This window comes from Hemiscyllium ocellatum, chromosome 13 (assembly GCF_020745735.1).
Source record: "Hemiscyllium ocellatum isolate sHemOce1 chromosome 13, sHemOce1.pat.X.cur, whole genome shotgun sequence".
Lineage (NCBI taxonomy): Eukaryota > Metazoa > Chordata > Chondrichthyes > Orectolobiformes > Hemiscylliidae > Hemiscyllium > Hemiscyllium ocellatum.
In genome coordinates, this window is record NC_083413.1 from 11,954,989 (window position 1) to 11,972,796 (window position 17,808).

Consider the following 17,808-nt stretch of genomic DNA (forward strand, 5'->3'; position numbering starts at 1 on the left):
TTGGAGAGGATGAATATAGATAAGTCTCCTGGGCCTGATGGCATTTACCCCAGGATCCTATGGGAAGCTAGGAAGGAGATAGCAGAGCCATTGGCCTGGATTTTTATGTCGTCATTGTCAACGGGAATAGTACCAGAGGACTGGAGGATAGCGAATGTGGTCCCATTGTTCAAGAAAGGGAGTAGGGATAGCCCTAGTAACTATAGGCCAGTGAGTCTGACTTCAGTGGTGGGCAAAGTCTTAGAGAGAATGGTAAGGGATAAGATTTATGAACATCTGGGTAGGAATAACGTGATCAGGGATAGCCAGCATGGTTTTGTGAAGGGCAGGTCGTGCCTCACAAACCTTATTGAGTTCTTTGAGAAGGTGACTATGGAAGTGGATGAGGGTAAAGCAGTAGATGTTGTGTATATGGATTTTAGTAAGGCGTTCGATAAGGTTCCCCATGGTAGGCTAATGCTAAAACTTCGGAGGTATGGCATTGAGGATACATTAGAGGTTTGGATTAGGAATTGGCTGGCTGGAAGGAGACAGAGGGTAGTAGTTGATGGATTATGTTCATCTTGGAGCGCAGTTACTAGCGGTGTACCACAAGGATCTGTTTTGGGACCATTGCTTTTTGTTATCTTTATAAATGATCTAGAGGAAGGACTTGAAAGCTGGGTAAGCAAGTTTGCGGATGACACGAAAGTCGGTGGAGTTGTGGATAGTGAGGAAGGAAGTGGTAGGTTACAGCGGGATATAGATAAGTTGCAGAGCTGGGCGGAAATGTGGCAAATGGAATTCAATGTAGCTAAGTGCGAAGTCGTTCACTTTGGTAGGAATAACAAGATGATGGATTACTGGGCTAATGGTAGGCTACTTGGTAGTGTGGATGAGCAGAGGGATCTTGGTGTCTATGTACACAGATCTCTGAAAGTTGCCACCCAGGTAAATAGTGCTGTGAGGAAGGCATATGGTGTACTGGGCTTTATTGGCAGAGGAATTGAGTTCCGGAGTCCTGAGGTCATGTTGCAGTTGTATAAGACTCTGGTGAGGCCTCATCTGGAGTATTGTGTGCAGTTTTGGTCGCCATACTATAGGAAGGATGTGGAAGCTTTAGAACGAGTGCAGAGGAGGTTTACCAGGATGTTGCCTGGAATGGTAGGAAAATCTTATGAGGAAAGGCTGAGGCACTTGGGGCTGTTCTCATTGGAGAAGAGAAGGTTTAGGGGAGATCTGATAGAAGTGTATAAGATGATTAGGGGTTTAGATAGGGTAGATACTAAGAACCTTTTACCGCTAATGGAGTCAGGTGTTACTAGGGGACATAGCTTTAAATTAAGGGGTGGTAGGTATAGGACAGATGTTAGGGGTAGATTCTTCACACAGCGGGTTGTGAGTTCATGGAATGCCCTGCCCGTATCAGTGGTGAACTCTCCTTCTTTATGTTCATTTAAGCGGGCATTGGATAGGCATTTGGAAGTTATTGGGCTAGTATAGGTTAGGTAGGACTCGGTCGGCGCAACATCGAGGGCCGAAGGGCCTGTACTGCGCTGTATCCTTCTATGTTCTATGTTCTATGAGTCTTGGTTAATACTTCTGTAAATGCTTGGGATGTCGGATTATAAAAAAAAAGTGATTTAGAGTCAGAGATATACAGCACAGAAACAGACCCTTCAGTCCAACCCATCCATGCCGACCAGAGATCCCAACCCAATCTAGTCCCACCTGCCAGCACCCGGCCCATATCCCTCCAAACCCTTCCTATTCATATACCCATCCAAATGCCTCTTAAATGTTGCAATTGTACCAGCCCCCATCACATCCTCTGGCAGCTCATTCCATACACGTACTACCCTCTGCGTGAAAAGTTGCACCATAGGTCCCTTTTATATCTTTCCCCTCTCACCCTGAACCTATGCCCTCTAGTTCTGCACTCCCCGACCTCAGGGAAAAGACTTTGCCTATTTACCCTATCCATGCCCCTCATAATTTTGTAAACCTCTAAGGTCACCCCTCAGCCTCTGACGCTCCAGGGAAAACAGCCCCAGCCTGTTCAGCCTCTCCCTGTAGCTCAAATCCTCCAACCCTGGCAACATCCTTGTAAATCTTTTCTGAACCTTTTCAAGTTTCACAACATCTTTCCGATAGGAAGGAGACCAGAATTGTATGCAGTATTGCAACAGAGCAGTGGGTATGATGAAGTAGGTATGTTCTCCTGTACAGTATCTATCTGTACACAGAGACGTTATATCAGTGTCTCCTTTTCTTCTTTAGCAGATATTTGCATCTTTCACACATGCTCCTTCTTGAAACTCAGCCAACATTTGGTGAGAGGGAGCCAGACATTTAATCTGTTCCAGTTATTTTTATGTTATTTCACAGCAAGGTAAATAAGGAGGGACGTTGTGCTTAAACTCTACGAAGCACTAATCAGACCACTGCAGGAGTATGGTGAACAGTTTGGGCCCATTATCTAAGGAAGGTTATACTGGCATCCAGAGAAGGTTCATTAAGCTGATCCCAGGTATGGAGGGACTGTCCTATGGAGGAGAAGTAGAGTGGGTTGAGCCTGTACTCACCGAGGAGAGGCAACATTATTGAAACAAACAAGATTCTTAGGCGACTTAACAAGAAAGTTGCTTCCCCTTGTTTGAGTGTTTAGGACCAGAGGGCATAATCTCAGGGTATGGGGTTGCACATTTAACAGTGATGAGGAGAAATGGTGTCCCTCAGAGGATAGTGAATCCCTTACTGGAGAGGGGTTTAGAGGTTGGGTTATTCAGTATATTCAAGACTGAGATAGGCAGCTTTTGAAATCAGAGCTGAAAATGTGTTGCTGGAAAAGCGCAGGTCAGGCAGCATCCAAGGAGCAGGAGAATCGACGTTTCGGGCATAAGCCCTTCTTCAGGAATGAGGAAAGTGTGTCCAGCAGGCTAAGGTAAAAGGTAGGGAGGAGAGACTTGGGGGAGGGGCGATGGAGATGCGATAAGTGGAAGAATGTCAAGGTGAGGGTGATAGGCCGGAGTGGGGTGGAGGCGGAGAGGTCAGGAAGAAGATTGCAGGTTAGGAGGGCGGTGCTGAATTCGAGGGATTCGACTGAGACAAGGTGGGGGGAGGGGAAATGAGGAAACTGGAGAAATCCGAGTTCATCCCTTGTGGTTGGAGGGTTCCCAGGTGGAAGATGAGGCGCTCTTTCTCCAACTGTCGTGTTGTTATGGTCTGGCGATGGAGGAGTCCAGAAATCAGGAAGGGAATCATGGGTTGTGGGGGAAAAGGCAGGTAAGTGGAGTTGAAGAATATCAGATCAGCCATGATCTCACTGAATAGCTGAGCAGACTTGATAGGTTAAACAGCCTACTTCTATGTCTCATAGCAAGATAAGACAGCAAGTTACATTTACATTCATTCACAGCAATCAGTACTACTTTTGTTCTCAATCTCATTCTGCACTTCCTCGTGCTGTGTAGAGGCTGTAAATAAATAGATTGTTCTCTTTGCTATACAGAAGGTAAAGGGGCAACTTGTAGAAGTACCAGGGGCTTCAATGGGACAATTAACGCAGACCCTTCCACTGGCTGAAGGATCAGGGACCAGGAGACACAGATCTAGATAACTTGCCAAAATAATTAGAGAGAGGAGAGAATTTTTGTTTTCCGGACCGCAATTTTTATACAGAGGTTGGAATGCACTGCCAGAGAGAACAGTGGAGGATATGTCAGCAGAAAATGAATAAATACTCAAACAGAAAGATTTAGATAGCCACGTGACAAGGGCAGGGCAGGGCAGTGAATCCCATGGGGCAGCTTTTGTAAAGAATCAACGCAGGCTCAAATGGGTGGAACAGCCAACTCTTTGCTTTATGATCATTGGGCCTTTCGATTTAACTCTAACTAAAGCCTTATTACGCACACTTACTACAGGATCAGTGGTTTAGTATTTGTATCCCACAGCTACCCACTACTTTTCACAGCCAGACAGTAAGCAAAGAATACAGCCCCATTCAAGTCAATATCTCCCCTTTGGACAGTGTTGACTCAGTCAGGAGTAGCCTAGTGACCCTGTGCTACAGGCCCTCTGCGCCAGTACATCCAGTCTTAAGTGGGAAGAACAAAAAACTGCATGCAATACTCCAGATGTGGTCTCATCAAGGGCCCGTTTAATTGCAGTAAGGCTTTTGAATGCAAATTCTCTTGTAATGAAGGCCAATATACCACTTGCCTTCCCAACTGCTTGCTGCACCTGCCTGTTTATGTTCACTGACTGTTGTACAAGGACACACAGAGATCCCTTTATATACCTACGTTTCCCAATAAACAGTATTCTGCCTATTTTTCACACCAAAGTGTAAAACATTACATTTAGCTACACTATATCTGCCATGGGTTTGCCCACTCACTCAACTGGTCTAAAATCACCTTATAGTCATTCAGCACGGAAACGGACTCTTTAGTGCAACCAGTCCATGCCGAACATAATCCCAGACTAAACCAATTCCACCTGTCTGCTCCTGGCCCATATCCCTCCAAACCTTTCCTATTCACGTATTGACCCGAAAGTCTTTTGCACATTGTAATTATACCTGAATCCATCACTTCCTCAGAATGTTCACTCCACACACGAACTACCCGCTGTCAGAAAAAGTTGCCCCTTGTGTCTTTCTTAAATCTCTCTCCTCTCACCTTAAAAACTTACTCCCTAGTCTTGAACTGAAAATGTGTTGCTGGAAAAGCGCAGCAGGTCAGGCAGCATCCAAAAGAGCAGGAAAATCGACATTTCGGGCTTGAGCCCTTCTTCAGGAGATTCAGCCCTTGATTCCTGAAGAAGGGTTCATGCCCGATACGTCGATTCTCCTGCTCTTTTGGATGCTGCCTGACCTGCTGTGCTTTTCCAGCAACACATTTTTAGCTCTGATCTCCAGCATCTGCAGACCTCACTTTCTCCCCTAATCTTGAAATCCCCCATCCTAGGAAAAGACAACTACCATTAACTCTATCCACGTCCCTCATGATTTTATGAATTTCTATGAAGTCACCTCTTGCACTCCAGTATAAAAAGTCCCAGCCTATCCAGCCTTTCTTTGTAACTGAAGCCTTCCATACCCGGCAACATCCTGGTAAATCTCCTCTGTACCTGTATGAGTAATGCAATCATATCAAAGTCAGTACATGACTCAAAACACGGCAGACACTTCTGACCTCCTACATTTCCAGTAAAACGCAGAAACTCAGCTGTAACATGGAAAATTACATGCCACTTGGCTGGAATCAAGCCCTCTCCTCACTTTTAAAAAAAGTGGCCTTAAAGAAAATCCTTTCTCCTGTCTGGTCACCTTCAAGCTAAACATCAGGAATTCAATCCCCTCCCTTATTCCTGAATGGATGCAGACCGCCCACACATCACAGCTGCTGGGTTTTGCAAATGTCTGCTTGCTGACATTCCATGGACGACATCCATTCTCTCTCTCTCGGAATCTCCCCTTCCCTGATGTCAGTGTGTCTCCTTCCCACAAATGGAAGAAGCCTTTTTTTTTAGAAACAAGGGCTGCTGGCTGACCTTTGAACTGGAGACCCAGATCTGCTGGGATTTATCAGGTGCCGCGACGTCTGCCTCTTCAGGGGGACATTCCACCAGCTGTTCCACTCGGATCTCTGCCCTGCACAAGGGGCATCTGGCAGTGGGCTAGCACCAACAGAAACAAAACAGGAGACAAAGATAAACAGGACACAGCCAAAGATCAGACACACTTAATAAACACACAGCAGTCAAAGTTGTTGCCCTTACACCAATAAACACCTTCCACCAAAGCTACAAATGCTTTAAAAGTTCACCACTTGCATAAGACAGCCGAAATGACAGGACACTATAGCACATACCCCAGCATTTAAGGATTGGGTCAACACTGGCTTCTTATCCATTAATCTTTGTTTTGAGTAACCAGCACTCGTGATAAACCAGCAAAAATACCATAATCTACTGCAATGTCTGAGTGGTTTTGCTGGAAATAAGTATAACAGTGATGTGCACACCCCCTGCGTTACAATTCTACTATTTACTGTGTGTTTTTAACGTTGGTTTTAGGAGGTATGTTGATGTTTTTACAGACTTTTTGACGAATGTTGACATTTTGAAGCTTGGCTTGCTCAGGGTTTACTGCAGTTCTAGAGTTAGAGAGATGTACAGCACGGAAACAGATACTTCGGTCCAACTAGTTACGCGTAACCTCTTCATTTTCTGGAATATTTGATGAACTAGCACGCTCCTGGTCCCATCAATAAAAAACTTTGCTGCATTTCCCTTTGTGGTCAACGTCACGTCAGACTGGGATGGTTCTCCGCAGAGCAGAGAAGGCTGAGGCGGGGGGGGTGGCGGATCAGTTCGAGGTGTACCATGTTCTGAGGGACATGGACAGGGTAGATATAGAGAAACCTTTCCCCTTAGTAGAGGGCTCAGAAACCAAATCAGCACAGTTTCAAGGTACGGAGCAAGTTGAGAGGGGGAACGTAAAGCAAAAGTTCTCCAGAGATTTAAATCGGTCACTGAAACAAGGCTCTGGGCCAAATGCAGCAAAATGGGATTAGAATAGATAGAATCCGGAGAATTGGCACGGACATGAATGGCTGAAAGGTCCTTTTCCACGCTCTTTAGAAAATAACCTGTGGCACACATCAACATCTGAGGTGATTTTCTTTTAGCCAGAAGCGTTAAGACTGTTGTTTTTTTTATATATTGCAGAGTGAACACTACAATATAAATGCACTGGTGAGATTACAGTTTACTTGTAAGCCTTTCCAACACACAGAGTAAAGGTGGAACTGCCTCACATTCGGCTCCCTGTGCAGACTTTGAATGAAAATTTGTTGATACCTTTTAAGGGTTTTTATGGTGCATCACATAAGCAAACTCCTGAAGTGGTGTTAGAGTCAGAGATCTACAGGCCGGAGAAAGACCCATCCACCCATCACAGCTGTACTGGTCAGAAACCACCACCTAACTCAGGAACAATTAAAAGAGGAACATATGGCAACTTTACTTTGCACCAATACGAAGCAGAACTACTACGTGCAAAACCGTGATAAAGCAATCTCTAAACAGCCATGCCTTATGTAGACAACACTTAGGGGGAGGCAATAGCCCAGTGTTATTAATCGCTGGATTGTTTATCCAGAGACCTAGGTAATGCTCTGGGAACCTGGATTCGAATCCCACCACGGCAGATGGAGGAATTTGAATTCAATGAAAATCTAGAATTACTGTCTAACAATGACTATGAATTCATTGTTGACTGTCAGGAACAACTTATCTGGTTCACTAATGCTCCTTAGGAAAGGGAGGGCCTGACCTACACATGACCCCAGACCTACAGCAATGTGATTGTAGTTGACCCTTAACTACCTTCTGGACAATAATTGCTGGACCAGCCAGCAACGCCCTAATCTTGCGAATGAATAAAATAAAAACTTCATACACATATGAATGGAGGTTTCACAGAGATTCCAATCTCCCAAACAAATTCCTAATACAAACACAAACATATCCAGGAATCTCGTGAAATTCCAGAATGAACAAAAAGCTGCGCTCGCTGACCTGCTCGCTCTGAATGACCTGACAGATACACGGTCTGCAGTAAACATGGGCACAGTGGGTAATCACAGGGAAGGTTAGTGATTCCAGGCAAATGGCACACTCTTCATCAGAGCCACAACTCAAAACCAGTTTCATTTTCTTCAGCAGTTTCTCCCGCAGTTCATCAGGAGTGGCATTGTCTAGAGAGAAAGAAATAAAATGAGACAGCGAGAGACACACAATGTACTGACCCCAAACAGAATTACCCATCATCCTAATTTAAATAATTTGCATAAGCAGACAGATTGTCTATTCACTTCAGCACAGCCAACTGCAATTATCGTTTATCAGTTTACAACCAAATCATCTGCCGACATTTCCGCCACCTTCAAACTGACCCCACTACCAGAGATATATTTCCCTCCCCACCCCTTTCCACCTTCCGCAAAGACCGTTCCCTCCGTGACTACTTGGTCAGGTCCACGACTCCCCAACAATCCACCCTCCCATCCTGGCACCTTCCCCTGCCACCACAGGAACTGTGTAACCTGCGCCCACACCTCCTCCCTCACCTCCATCCAAGGCCCTAAAGAAGCCTTCCACATCCCTCAAAGTTTTATCTGCACATCCACTAATATCATTTATTGTATCCGTTGCTCCCGATGCGGTCTCCTCTACATTGGGGAGACTGGGCACCTCCTAGCAAAGCGCTTTAGGGAACATCTCCGGGACACCCGCACCAATCAACCACACCGCCCCGTGGCCTAACATTTCAACTCCCCCTCCCACTCTGCCGAGGACATGGAGGCCCTGGACCTCCACCACTGCCACTCCCTCACCACCCAACACCTGGAGGAAGAACGCCTCATCTTCCGCCTCGGAACACTTCAACACCAGGGTATCAATGTGGACTTCAACAGTTTCCTCATTTCCCCTTCTCCCACCTCACCCTAGTTCCAAGCATCCAGCTCAGCACTGTCCCCATGACTTGTCCTACCTACCTATGTTCTTTTCCATCTATCCACTCCACCCTCCTCCCTGACCTATCACCTTCATCCCCTCCTCCACTCACCTACTGTGCTCTGTTCTACTTTCTCCCCACCCCCACCCTCCTCTCATTTATTTCTCCACCCTTCAGGCTCTCTGCCTTTATTCCTGATGAAGGCTTTTGCCCGAAACATTGATTTTCCTGCTCATCAGATGCTGCCTGATCTGCTGTGCTCTTCCAGCACCACTCTGATCTAGACTCTGGTTTCCAGCATCTGCAGTCCTTGTTTTTACCCAGTTTACAAAATGGCCTCGTTTGGATCAGTATTTAGTTTGGTCAATTTTGATCTGTATTCACTCATGGGATGTGCTGCCGCGGGCTGGGCCAGTATTTATTGTCCATCCCTAGCTGGCCTGGAGAAGGTGGGGTGAGCTGCCTTCTTGAATCGGCTGTGGGGTGACCCACAATGCCACTGGGGAGGAAATTCAAAGATTTTGACCCAGCGACAGCAAAGAACAGCGGTATTTTTTGAAGTCAGGATGGCATGGGGCTTGGAGGGGAACCTGCAGACGGAAGGAGACCTGCTGGCCTGTCCTCCTCAATGTGGCCCAGACCATCCAATTTTCTACTTCCATATGCCATCTAACTCTCAATGCTAACATCCCTGTCCCAGGCTTGCTGCAGTGAAGCTGGAGGAACCGTATCCAATGTTATACTTCACGCACTTTATAACCTTCATGACTCAACACTGAATTCAACAACTCTAGCCCATATATCCATTGTACACTGTCCTCCATTCAGATTACCCTCTCTTTCCACCACTCCTCTCCCCTCCCCAGCTACACATTGCATTAACAAGTGTTATCTCTTAGCAGAGCTAACCAATTATCACATATTCACACCTAACATTAACACTTATTCTTCATCTGGATCACTCCTCTATTGCCATTAATTCTCCCCTTCGCTTTCGCTCTGGGCACTTGTCATCTCTCTGCCTTACATCACCACCTTCTTTGCCAACAACACAAATGATGATGCATTTTTGCTGCCCCTCTAGTTCAGAAAAAGAGTCAATACTGGATTCAAAGTGTTAACTCCACTTCTCTCTGCCAAACCTCTCCGATATCCTGACATTCTTCTCTAAGCATGGCACTCAGAATTGGACCCAATGCTTCAACATGGATCTAAATTAGGGTATCATAAACATTTACCATCACTGTCTGCTTTTTGTACTCTGTGCCTCCACTTATAAAATCAAAAATTTTTAATGAGAATAAAATTATGTCTCTTCAACTCAACCACAGGAACAGGAGTGAACCATTCAGCCCAGAATTCTGCCATTTTACACCATGGCTGACTTGTGTTTTCTTATCCTGCTCCAGTCCTCAACCCAAAGGCTGCTCCAAACCATCAGGATCTTTGCCATGGACAGTGTAAGGAGGCAATTCCCAGACGTACCCCAGCCAAAGTGGGATTGCCCCTCAGCCTGTACCAATGTGACACCCTCCCCCACCCTCCACCCCAACCACTGACTGAACTAGCCCCATGTGTTCATATCGCCATGATGACATACACTTTTCCATGCTAGTAGCCTGGAGTTACGAATGGTGATCGCAGAGTAGTGCTTCCCAAACCCTGTCCTCCATTTGGAGGCTCCAACGTTGGCCTGACCCCTGGCTGAGGGGGTGTAAGGTCATGGGGTACAATAGGGCAGGGTCAGCCACTAACACGTTGGAGCTGGCAACCCCAAAATCTCAGCTTGCCACTCCCCTATCTGCAGTTTGGGAATCCAACCGGGTTGGATCTAGTGATGTTCCATCACATGGTTAGCCAGGAATCTCTCCCATCCTTACTGCCTGCCACTGGTGTACGGTCAAGGGGTTTACAAGTTGACATTGAACTCACTTTGCCAGGTTACAAATGCACCTTCTTTGGCCATCGAGTCCTGGAGTGGGTCTTAAGCATGAAGCTTCCGGTCCAGAGGCAGGGATGTTATCAAATGCACCACAAGACTACAATTTGTTTCTCTTCTACATTAAAAAGGATTTCTACCTGCAAACTCCCCAGGCCTCAATGTTTCTGCAGCTCCTTTAAAAGCTATACCATATGTAGGAAAAGGAGTAGGCCATTCAGCCTCTCAAGTCTGTTCCAGCATTCAGTGAGATCATGGCTGTCTTAGGGTGTTCACTCCATGTCCTCTGACCCATACCCCTTAGCACCTTGGCTTAACAACTATCTGTGTCAGATCTATCTAAACTATCTAATATCCACTGTTGCTTGTGGAAGAAAATCCAAATATCCACCACTCTTTGGATATAGAAGTGTTTTCTACATCTCTCCCGAACAGTCTGGCCCTAATTCTCAGACTATACCCCTGGTTCTAGTATCCACAACCTGGAAATAATATATTCTGTTAATATCTTGAAGACTTGAATCAGATCACCACATTACGTTCTAAATTCTAGAGAAAACCAGGTATAATTTGTCTCACCTCTACTCAGAACTGAACCCTTGAAATCCAGGTATCATTGTTGCAATCCTTACACATTGGAAGAACAATGACAAACTGGATTTCATACTTTCAGTTAAATTTCATCTGCCACTTACATACCTGCCCATTTTACCCTCTGTATCCTGAAGTCCACAATTGATAACTGCTGTTCTGAGTGTTTCTGTACATCTGCAAGTTTCATAGTTATGCCCTAAATTGTGAAATCCAGATCATTATGATGTGTTCACTGTAGGGATTCTATAGGATAATAGGGTAGAGGAATGGGTCTGGGTGGGTTACTATTCAGTGGGTCGGTGTGGATTTGTTGGGCCGAAGGGCCTGTTTCCACACTGTAGGGATTCTATAGGTGTGAAAGTGCTGCCATCCTTAAAAACACTCCTGGTGTTGGTGTTACAGTATTGACTGAGGTAGTGTTAGTGCCCAGAGCTCGGACCCCTGACTCTAGTAGGCCCAGAGCAGAGACTCGTGACAGTGTGACTGAGGCAGCGGGTGGCACCAGGAGCCAGGATCTCCTGGGGCATCAGCATCATCGGTGCTATATCTGGAGCAGGGAACTCCTTGAGGCCTACTCTTGTGGAAGCATTGCAGAAACCCTGGAGCAGCGTTTGGGACAGTGAAGGTGAACTCTTCTTTACATGTATTCTTTTGTAACTTAAAATGGTGCTGGATTGTGGTGACAAAACCCTTTTCTCACTGTACCTCCCTAGATGTGTGATAATCAACCACCCAGGGGTGGAGTGCTCACTGTTCTCTCTCCAACTGCTTCCTTGGCTGCGAAGTGGCGTGTTTTTTTTTCTTTTTGGGCAGCACGGTGGCACAGTGGTTAGCACTGCTGCCTCAGCGCCAGAGACCCGGTTCAACTCCTGCCTCAGGCGACTGTGTTGAGGTTGCACATTCTCCCCGTGTCTGTGTGGGTTTGCTCTGGGTGCTCCGATTTCCTCCCACAGTCCAAAAATGTGCAGGTTAGGTAAATTGACCATGCTAAATTGCCCATAGTGTTAGGTGAAGGGGTAAATGTAGGGGAATGGGTCTGGGTGGGTTGTGCTTCGGTGGGTCGGTATGGACCTGTTGGGCTGAAGGGCCTGTTTCCACACTGTAAGTAATCTAATCTAATTCAATCAACCAACCATTCATTCCAAAAGACCCCTAGGGCACACGACAATAAACAACTACCACCCACTGTGGGAAAAGCCATGGTTCTATCGTAGTCCATTTTGTATTCACACTGCCCATTCAAATCTCATGAACCTCAGTTGTATATCAAAAGTCTCTGATACAGTCTCCTGTTTTATTGACATTAGGATAATGACAGAAGTTCAGAGTCAGCTGCACCCACCTGAGGAACCCATTACAGCGGAAGAATTTGCAAACAGACGCGGATGACAACACAGCTGCCTCAGCCAGACGAGGATAGCGAGCACATCTGCATAATGTGTGAAAACGGATCCTTCACTGAAATATCTGAAAAATGTTGTAAGGCGGGTAAGTGTTAAATGGTGGACACATGTGTCTGAAAGCAGCAAACTGATATGTTCAGTCAGCGCCGTGTCCTCCCTGGACTCCTGGGTTGTCAAGACTTTACACACACAGCAGGGAGAGACAGCCACCAAATGGTATCCTCCCTGAAGTGCTCAGCAAAACAGGAAAGGAGAGAATGGGAGAGAGTGAAAGAATTTGACACAATTGCAGATTATTCCTATCTTGTCCATGAGCACAGCCACAGAAGCTGAAGCACTTCATTAAAAATATGAAGTCCCAGCTGCAGTAAAAGAATTTAAGTTGAAATGTTTATCTTTGCCAAGTATCGTTATAGAGAAACTAAAGACCTCAAACTCACAGTTTTCTGTCCACTAAAATAATATTTAAGCATTCGGATATACTGGTTTACATAATTAAGCAATCAAAATCATACTATCAAAAATATCTACACAAGCATGTATTCAGAGACAATCCCAGTAAAACTTGTCAATGATGTATACTGGCCCATCTTATCTGGTCTACCTTAGACCAACGCTCCAGTGCATTCATTTCCAAGTACAGAGGTACCTCGACTATCCAAACGAGGGGGGCGGGCACCATTTCCTTCAGATAATTGATTATTCAGTTAATGGTTTTCCTCTGGGGCTCGGAGTTTTCTGTGACGTCTGTTCCCCATTCAGAGATGAGGCAGAAGCACACTGTGCGCGAGACCCTGCCACCCACCATCCCCAAACCCCGCTCCCCTGTCCATCCCCACCCACCAGACAAACCACGTCTGTGTCCCCACACCCCCATGGCAGCCAGACGGTACACTAATAGTAAGACTGCTGCTGCCTTTTTGTGGATAAGTGTCCAAATAGAGCACATGTGCACGCACACCCCCTTTTTGACAGGTTCCACCTCTGCCCTGTACAGGACAATGTTGGAGAGATTATCTGGGGAAGCGGGGGGAGAAAAAAAGGTGGTGTTTAGGTTACATGCCTGTATAGAACTCCAGGGTAAGTGTGGGATGAGAGAGAGGGGGGGGAAGAGGACGAGAGCAAAGGGCGCGGGAGAGGAAGAGGAGGTGGGTGGGCCGTGTGGCAGGGAGGCCACATGGGTGTGGGGGGGTTGCGCGCGTGCAGGAGAGAGAGAGAGAGAGAGAGAGAACACGAGTGTGTGTGTGTGTGTGTACTGCCCAGGATAGTTCTCCACATCATTTAAGTGAGCCGAGTTTGTTTTTAATCATTGCACCTGGAAACAAAAGACACGATCAGGGTTGACCCAGCTATTTGATGTAAAGTTTCTAGCGGGACCTTGAGATCCCCTCCAGATAATCCGATAATCGGATAATCGAGATTTCTCTCTACTACTGTTTTTTTTTTAAAAAACTACTGGATTGTCTCTTTGTGGCTTCCACAAGTAAAACATCTACATTACAATAAAACTTCATGGAACAACATGTGACAATGAGATAACATCGTATTGCCTCCACTTTCTGAACTAGAGACTGGGAGTTTCTTCAGAGTCTCACCTGCCGATGATGGCCCGGCCTTCATTCTTTACGGACTCGTAGATTTGCTTCTCTTCATCGGTTAGGGTTATATGCTGCACAAAAACCGTACGCTCAGGGAGCTCAATTACAGGTTTGCCATTTACCTTACTGGCTTTGGTTCTTCGCAAGGTAATGTTTTTTATTAATGCTTGCAGCCGTCTGAAGAACAAAAAGGCATTAAAATCCTGCCGCTTGGCACGGAATACAACAGTTATGCTGTCTTCAATAACATTACCAGTGTGGAATTTTATACACCAGCTAAGCTAACAACAATAAACCATAAGACCATAAGATGTTATTAAACTTTAAAAAAGGGTACAGAAAAGATTTACAAGGATGTTGCCAAGGTTGGAGGATTTGAGCTACAGGGAGAGGCTGAACAGGCTGGGGCTGTTTTCCCTGGAGCATCAGAGACTGATGGGTGACCTTTCAGGTTTGTAAAATCACGAGGGGCACGGATAGCATAAATAGGCTAAGTCTTTTTCCCTGAGTGGGAGAGTCCAGAATTTGAGGGGATAGGTTTAGAGTGAGAGGGGAAAGATTTAAAAAGGGACCCAAGGGGCAATATTTTCACGCAGAGGGTGGTGCATGTATGGAATGAGCTGCCAGAGGAAGTGGTGGAGGCTGGTACAGTTACAGCATTTAAAAGTCATCTGGATGGTTGTACGAATAGGTGGGTTCAGACTGATGTGGCTCAAATGCGAGCAAATGGGACTGGATTAATTCAGGATACATGGAGGGAAGGGGTGGGAGAGGGAATTAACTTTTCAATTTTGATGTGACTCTTCTTCAGTTTTCACATTTATTCCTCAGGGCAATGCTTTTTTTTAGATTAGATTACTTACAGTGTGGAAACAGGCCCTTCGGCCCAACAAGTCCACACTGACCCACAACCCACCCATTCCACTACATTTACCCCTTACCTAACACTATGGGCAATTTAGCATGGCCAATTCACCTGACCCGCACATCTTTGGACTGTGGGAGGAAACCAGAGCACCCGGAGGAAACCCACGCAGACACGGGGAGAACGTGCAAACTCCACACAGTCAGTCGCCTGAGTCGGGAATTGAACCTGGGTCTCAGGCGCTGTGAGGCAGCAGTGCTAATCACTGTGCCACCGTGCCGCCCACTGCTTTGACCAGAGTCCACCTGTCAACTAAAGAAACTCTTTTACAGTATAAAACTGTCCATCCCCTGTACATCAATATTATTGCGAATTGTCCTGATGAGCAGAAGATGAACTGATTTGATGAGATGTGCCCTTTCTCAGCAACATTCGAGATCAGAGATGCTTACTTGAGCCCGTGCTGATCCCCCATGGTTACAGGCCGTTGGATAGTCCGGTGCCACCATTGTCGGTCTGTAAATGGTTTCAACTTCAGAAACGAAAGGATGGACCAAAGATCCTTCAAGGAGTTTTGAATCGGCGTGCCTGCAGCAGAATCATACTGAATAAATAGCTACATGTTTTAATAAATCTCCTCTCCACTGTAAGTGGTTTTCAAGATCCTAAAATGGTAAAGTCACAGGCACAGTCTTACATCAGAGACCGACGATCAGTGGTGGCTTACTGGAGTGTCACCACACCTCGGCAGAGGGGACAGGTCAGGAGGGAGAGTAACCTCAGTCAGGGCAGGATTTGAACCCAAACTGCTGGCTTCGCTTTGCTGGCCTACCATCTAGCCAGCTGAGCTAACGGATCCCGCAAGCCGAGACAGTGACATTCATAGGCAAGTCTTGGTTTCGATGTGCCATATGGATCCTGATGTGCCATAAGGTTAGAGAGCAGACTACTGTTGTGACCATATTGTAAATGAAAGAAAAAGTCAAGACCTTAGGAAAATCACACTGAAGGTGTACAGACTGGCAAATGCACAGCATCGTTACCTGTAATAATGATACTGCACAGATAGGATTTGAACCCATATCCCCAGAACATTAGTCTGAGATCTGGATTGCCCAGCGGCAGTACCACTAGATAACCACATCTCCAATCTGTTCCAACCATCTGGAGCAGGATTTGAACCTGGAAACGTCTGGTTGGAAGGAGAGTGGGCTACCAGCTGAGCCACACAGAGATGATGCCTTTCAGATTTTTCATTAGGTGACATAATGGAGATCAATTGAAATACTTTCTGCATATTAGTTCCCCCTGGTGAGTGACAGCTTCAGTTACTGCAGCATTGATAAAAACCACAAGTAAACCAACAGCGACTGTGAACACACAAACAGCTCCCTCTAGAACATTCCTAACAGCTCAGTAATTGAAATTCAGCACACTTTATATTTTAGTAACTCTGGAATGGGCAAGACGGCTATTGGGTTTAGTGTACAATTACCAGATAAGTCCAGTTCAATGTATTTTACAACAGAAAATAGGAAGAGGAATAGGCCATTTGGCCCTTCAGGACTATTCCACCATATTATATGATCTTGGCCGATTACCCAACTCAGAAACCTGCTTCTGCTTTCTCCCTCATACCCTTTGATCATCTTCGCTCTAAGAACTATATCTAACTCTTTCTTGAAAACATCCAATGGGGTGACACAGTGGCTCAGTGGTCAGCACCACTGCCTTTTACAGTCAGGGACACGGGTTCGATTCCAGCCTCGGGTGATTGTTTGTGTGGAGTTTGTGCATTCCCACCCATGTCTGCGTGGGTTTCTTTCAGGTGCTCCGGTTCCTTCCCACAGTCCAAAGGTGTGCAGGTTAAACGGAGTGGGAAATTGTCTACAGGAGTCAGGGATGTGCAGGCTAGATGGGTTAGCCATGGAAGTGAGGGGTTTGGGAATAGGGTGGGATTGCTTTTTGAAGGGTCAGTATGGACCTGATGGGTCAAATGGCCTCTACTTATAGTGTCGGAATTGTATTCTATGATTTTGGCCTCAACTATTTTCTATGGCAGAGAATGCCACAGCATCACCACTCTATGGGTGAAGCAATTTCTCCTCATTTCTGTCCTAAATAAAGGTCTACCCCGTATACTAAAACGGTGACTTCCTTGTCTCCACTCCCTGGTGATCGGGTTAAACTCAAGTAGGATGTTCCCAGTCATTAATTTTCCTCCAAAAACCTTGCCTCACTGCAAGATACTAGTGATAACTGCTGCCTGGTTGACCAAGAGCTTTGTCATTTGCACATTTCATGGTGTCATGTAGTGACCAAAACCTCTTATCTGACTGATACTCTAAAAGCAACCAACACCAACATCTCTAAACTCAACAATTCCACCAGAAAATCCAGCCCAGGTCAGTACAACAGACATCTCTCAGCCTTACCTGTTAGTACCCATCGTCTCTCAGCAGTCAGTGTGAGTGCAGCTTTGGTCTGCTGGGCATTTGGATTCCGTATGGTGTGGCCCTCATCCAGTACCACACGGAGCCACTTCACTTTGTGCAGGGGGCTGGCACTCCCACTCTGTAAGGACAAGTTAATCATAATCACTGCAGGGGGGGTGATAGAAAATCCAGTGTAACACTCTCTCACTTCACTTCACTCCACAGCTACTTCATGCATTTGTTGGCAGCACGGTGGCTCAGTGGTTAGCACTGCTGCCTCACAGCACCAGGATCCCAGGTTTGATTCTGGCCTCCACTGACTGTGTGGAGTTTGCACATTCTCCCCTGTGTCTGCGTGGGTTTCCTCTGGTGCTCTGGTTTCCTCCCAAAAACGTGCAGGTTGGGTGAACTGGTCTTGCTACATTGCCTGTAGTGCTAGTGCATTAGTCAGAGGGGAAACTGGTC

General features: G+C 46.1%; 1 protein-coding gene across 3 annotated transcripts in view; it reads right to left on the minus strand.

Moving 5' to 3' along the window:
* hltf (helicase-like transcription factor) overlaps positions 1 to 17,808 on the minus strand; it is a 76,596-nt gene that overhangs the window by 16,908 nt on the left and 41,880 nt on the right. For all 3 annotated transcript variants that reach the window (XM_060834535.1, XM_060834536.1, XM_060834534.1), the window contains exons 16-21: positions 17,344 to 17,482; positions 15,361 to 15,496; positions 14,041 to 14,220; positions 12,385 to 12,509; positions 7,570 to 7,748; positions 5,539 to 5,664 (exon numbers count right to left, since the gene is read on the minus strand). In XM_060834535.1, coding sequence (XP_060690518.1) covers positions 5,539 to 5,664; positions 7,570 to 7,748; positions 12,385 to 12,509; positions 14,041 to 14,220; positions 15,361 to 15,496; positions 17,344 to 17,482 — 885 coding nt within the window. The remainder of the gene's footprint in view (positions 1 to 5,538; positions 5,665 to 7,569; positions 7,749 to 12,384; positions 12,510 to 14,040; positions 14,221 to 15,360; positions 15,497 to 17,343; positions 17,483 to 17,808) is intronic.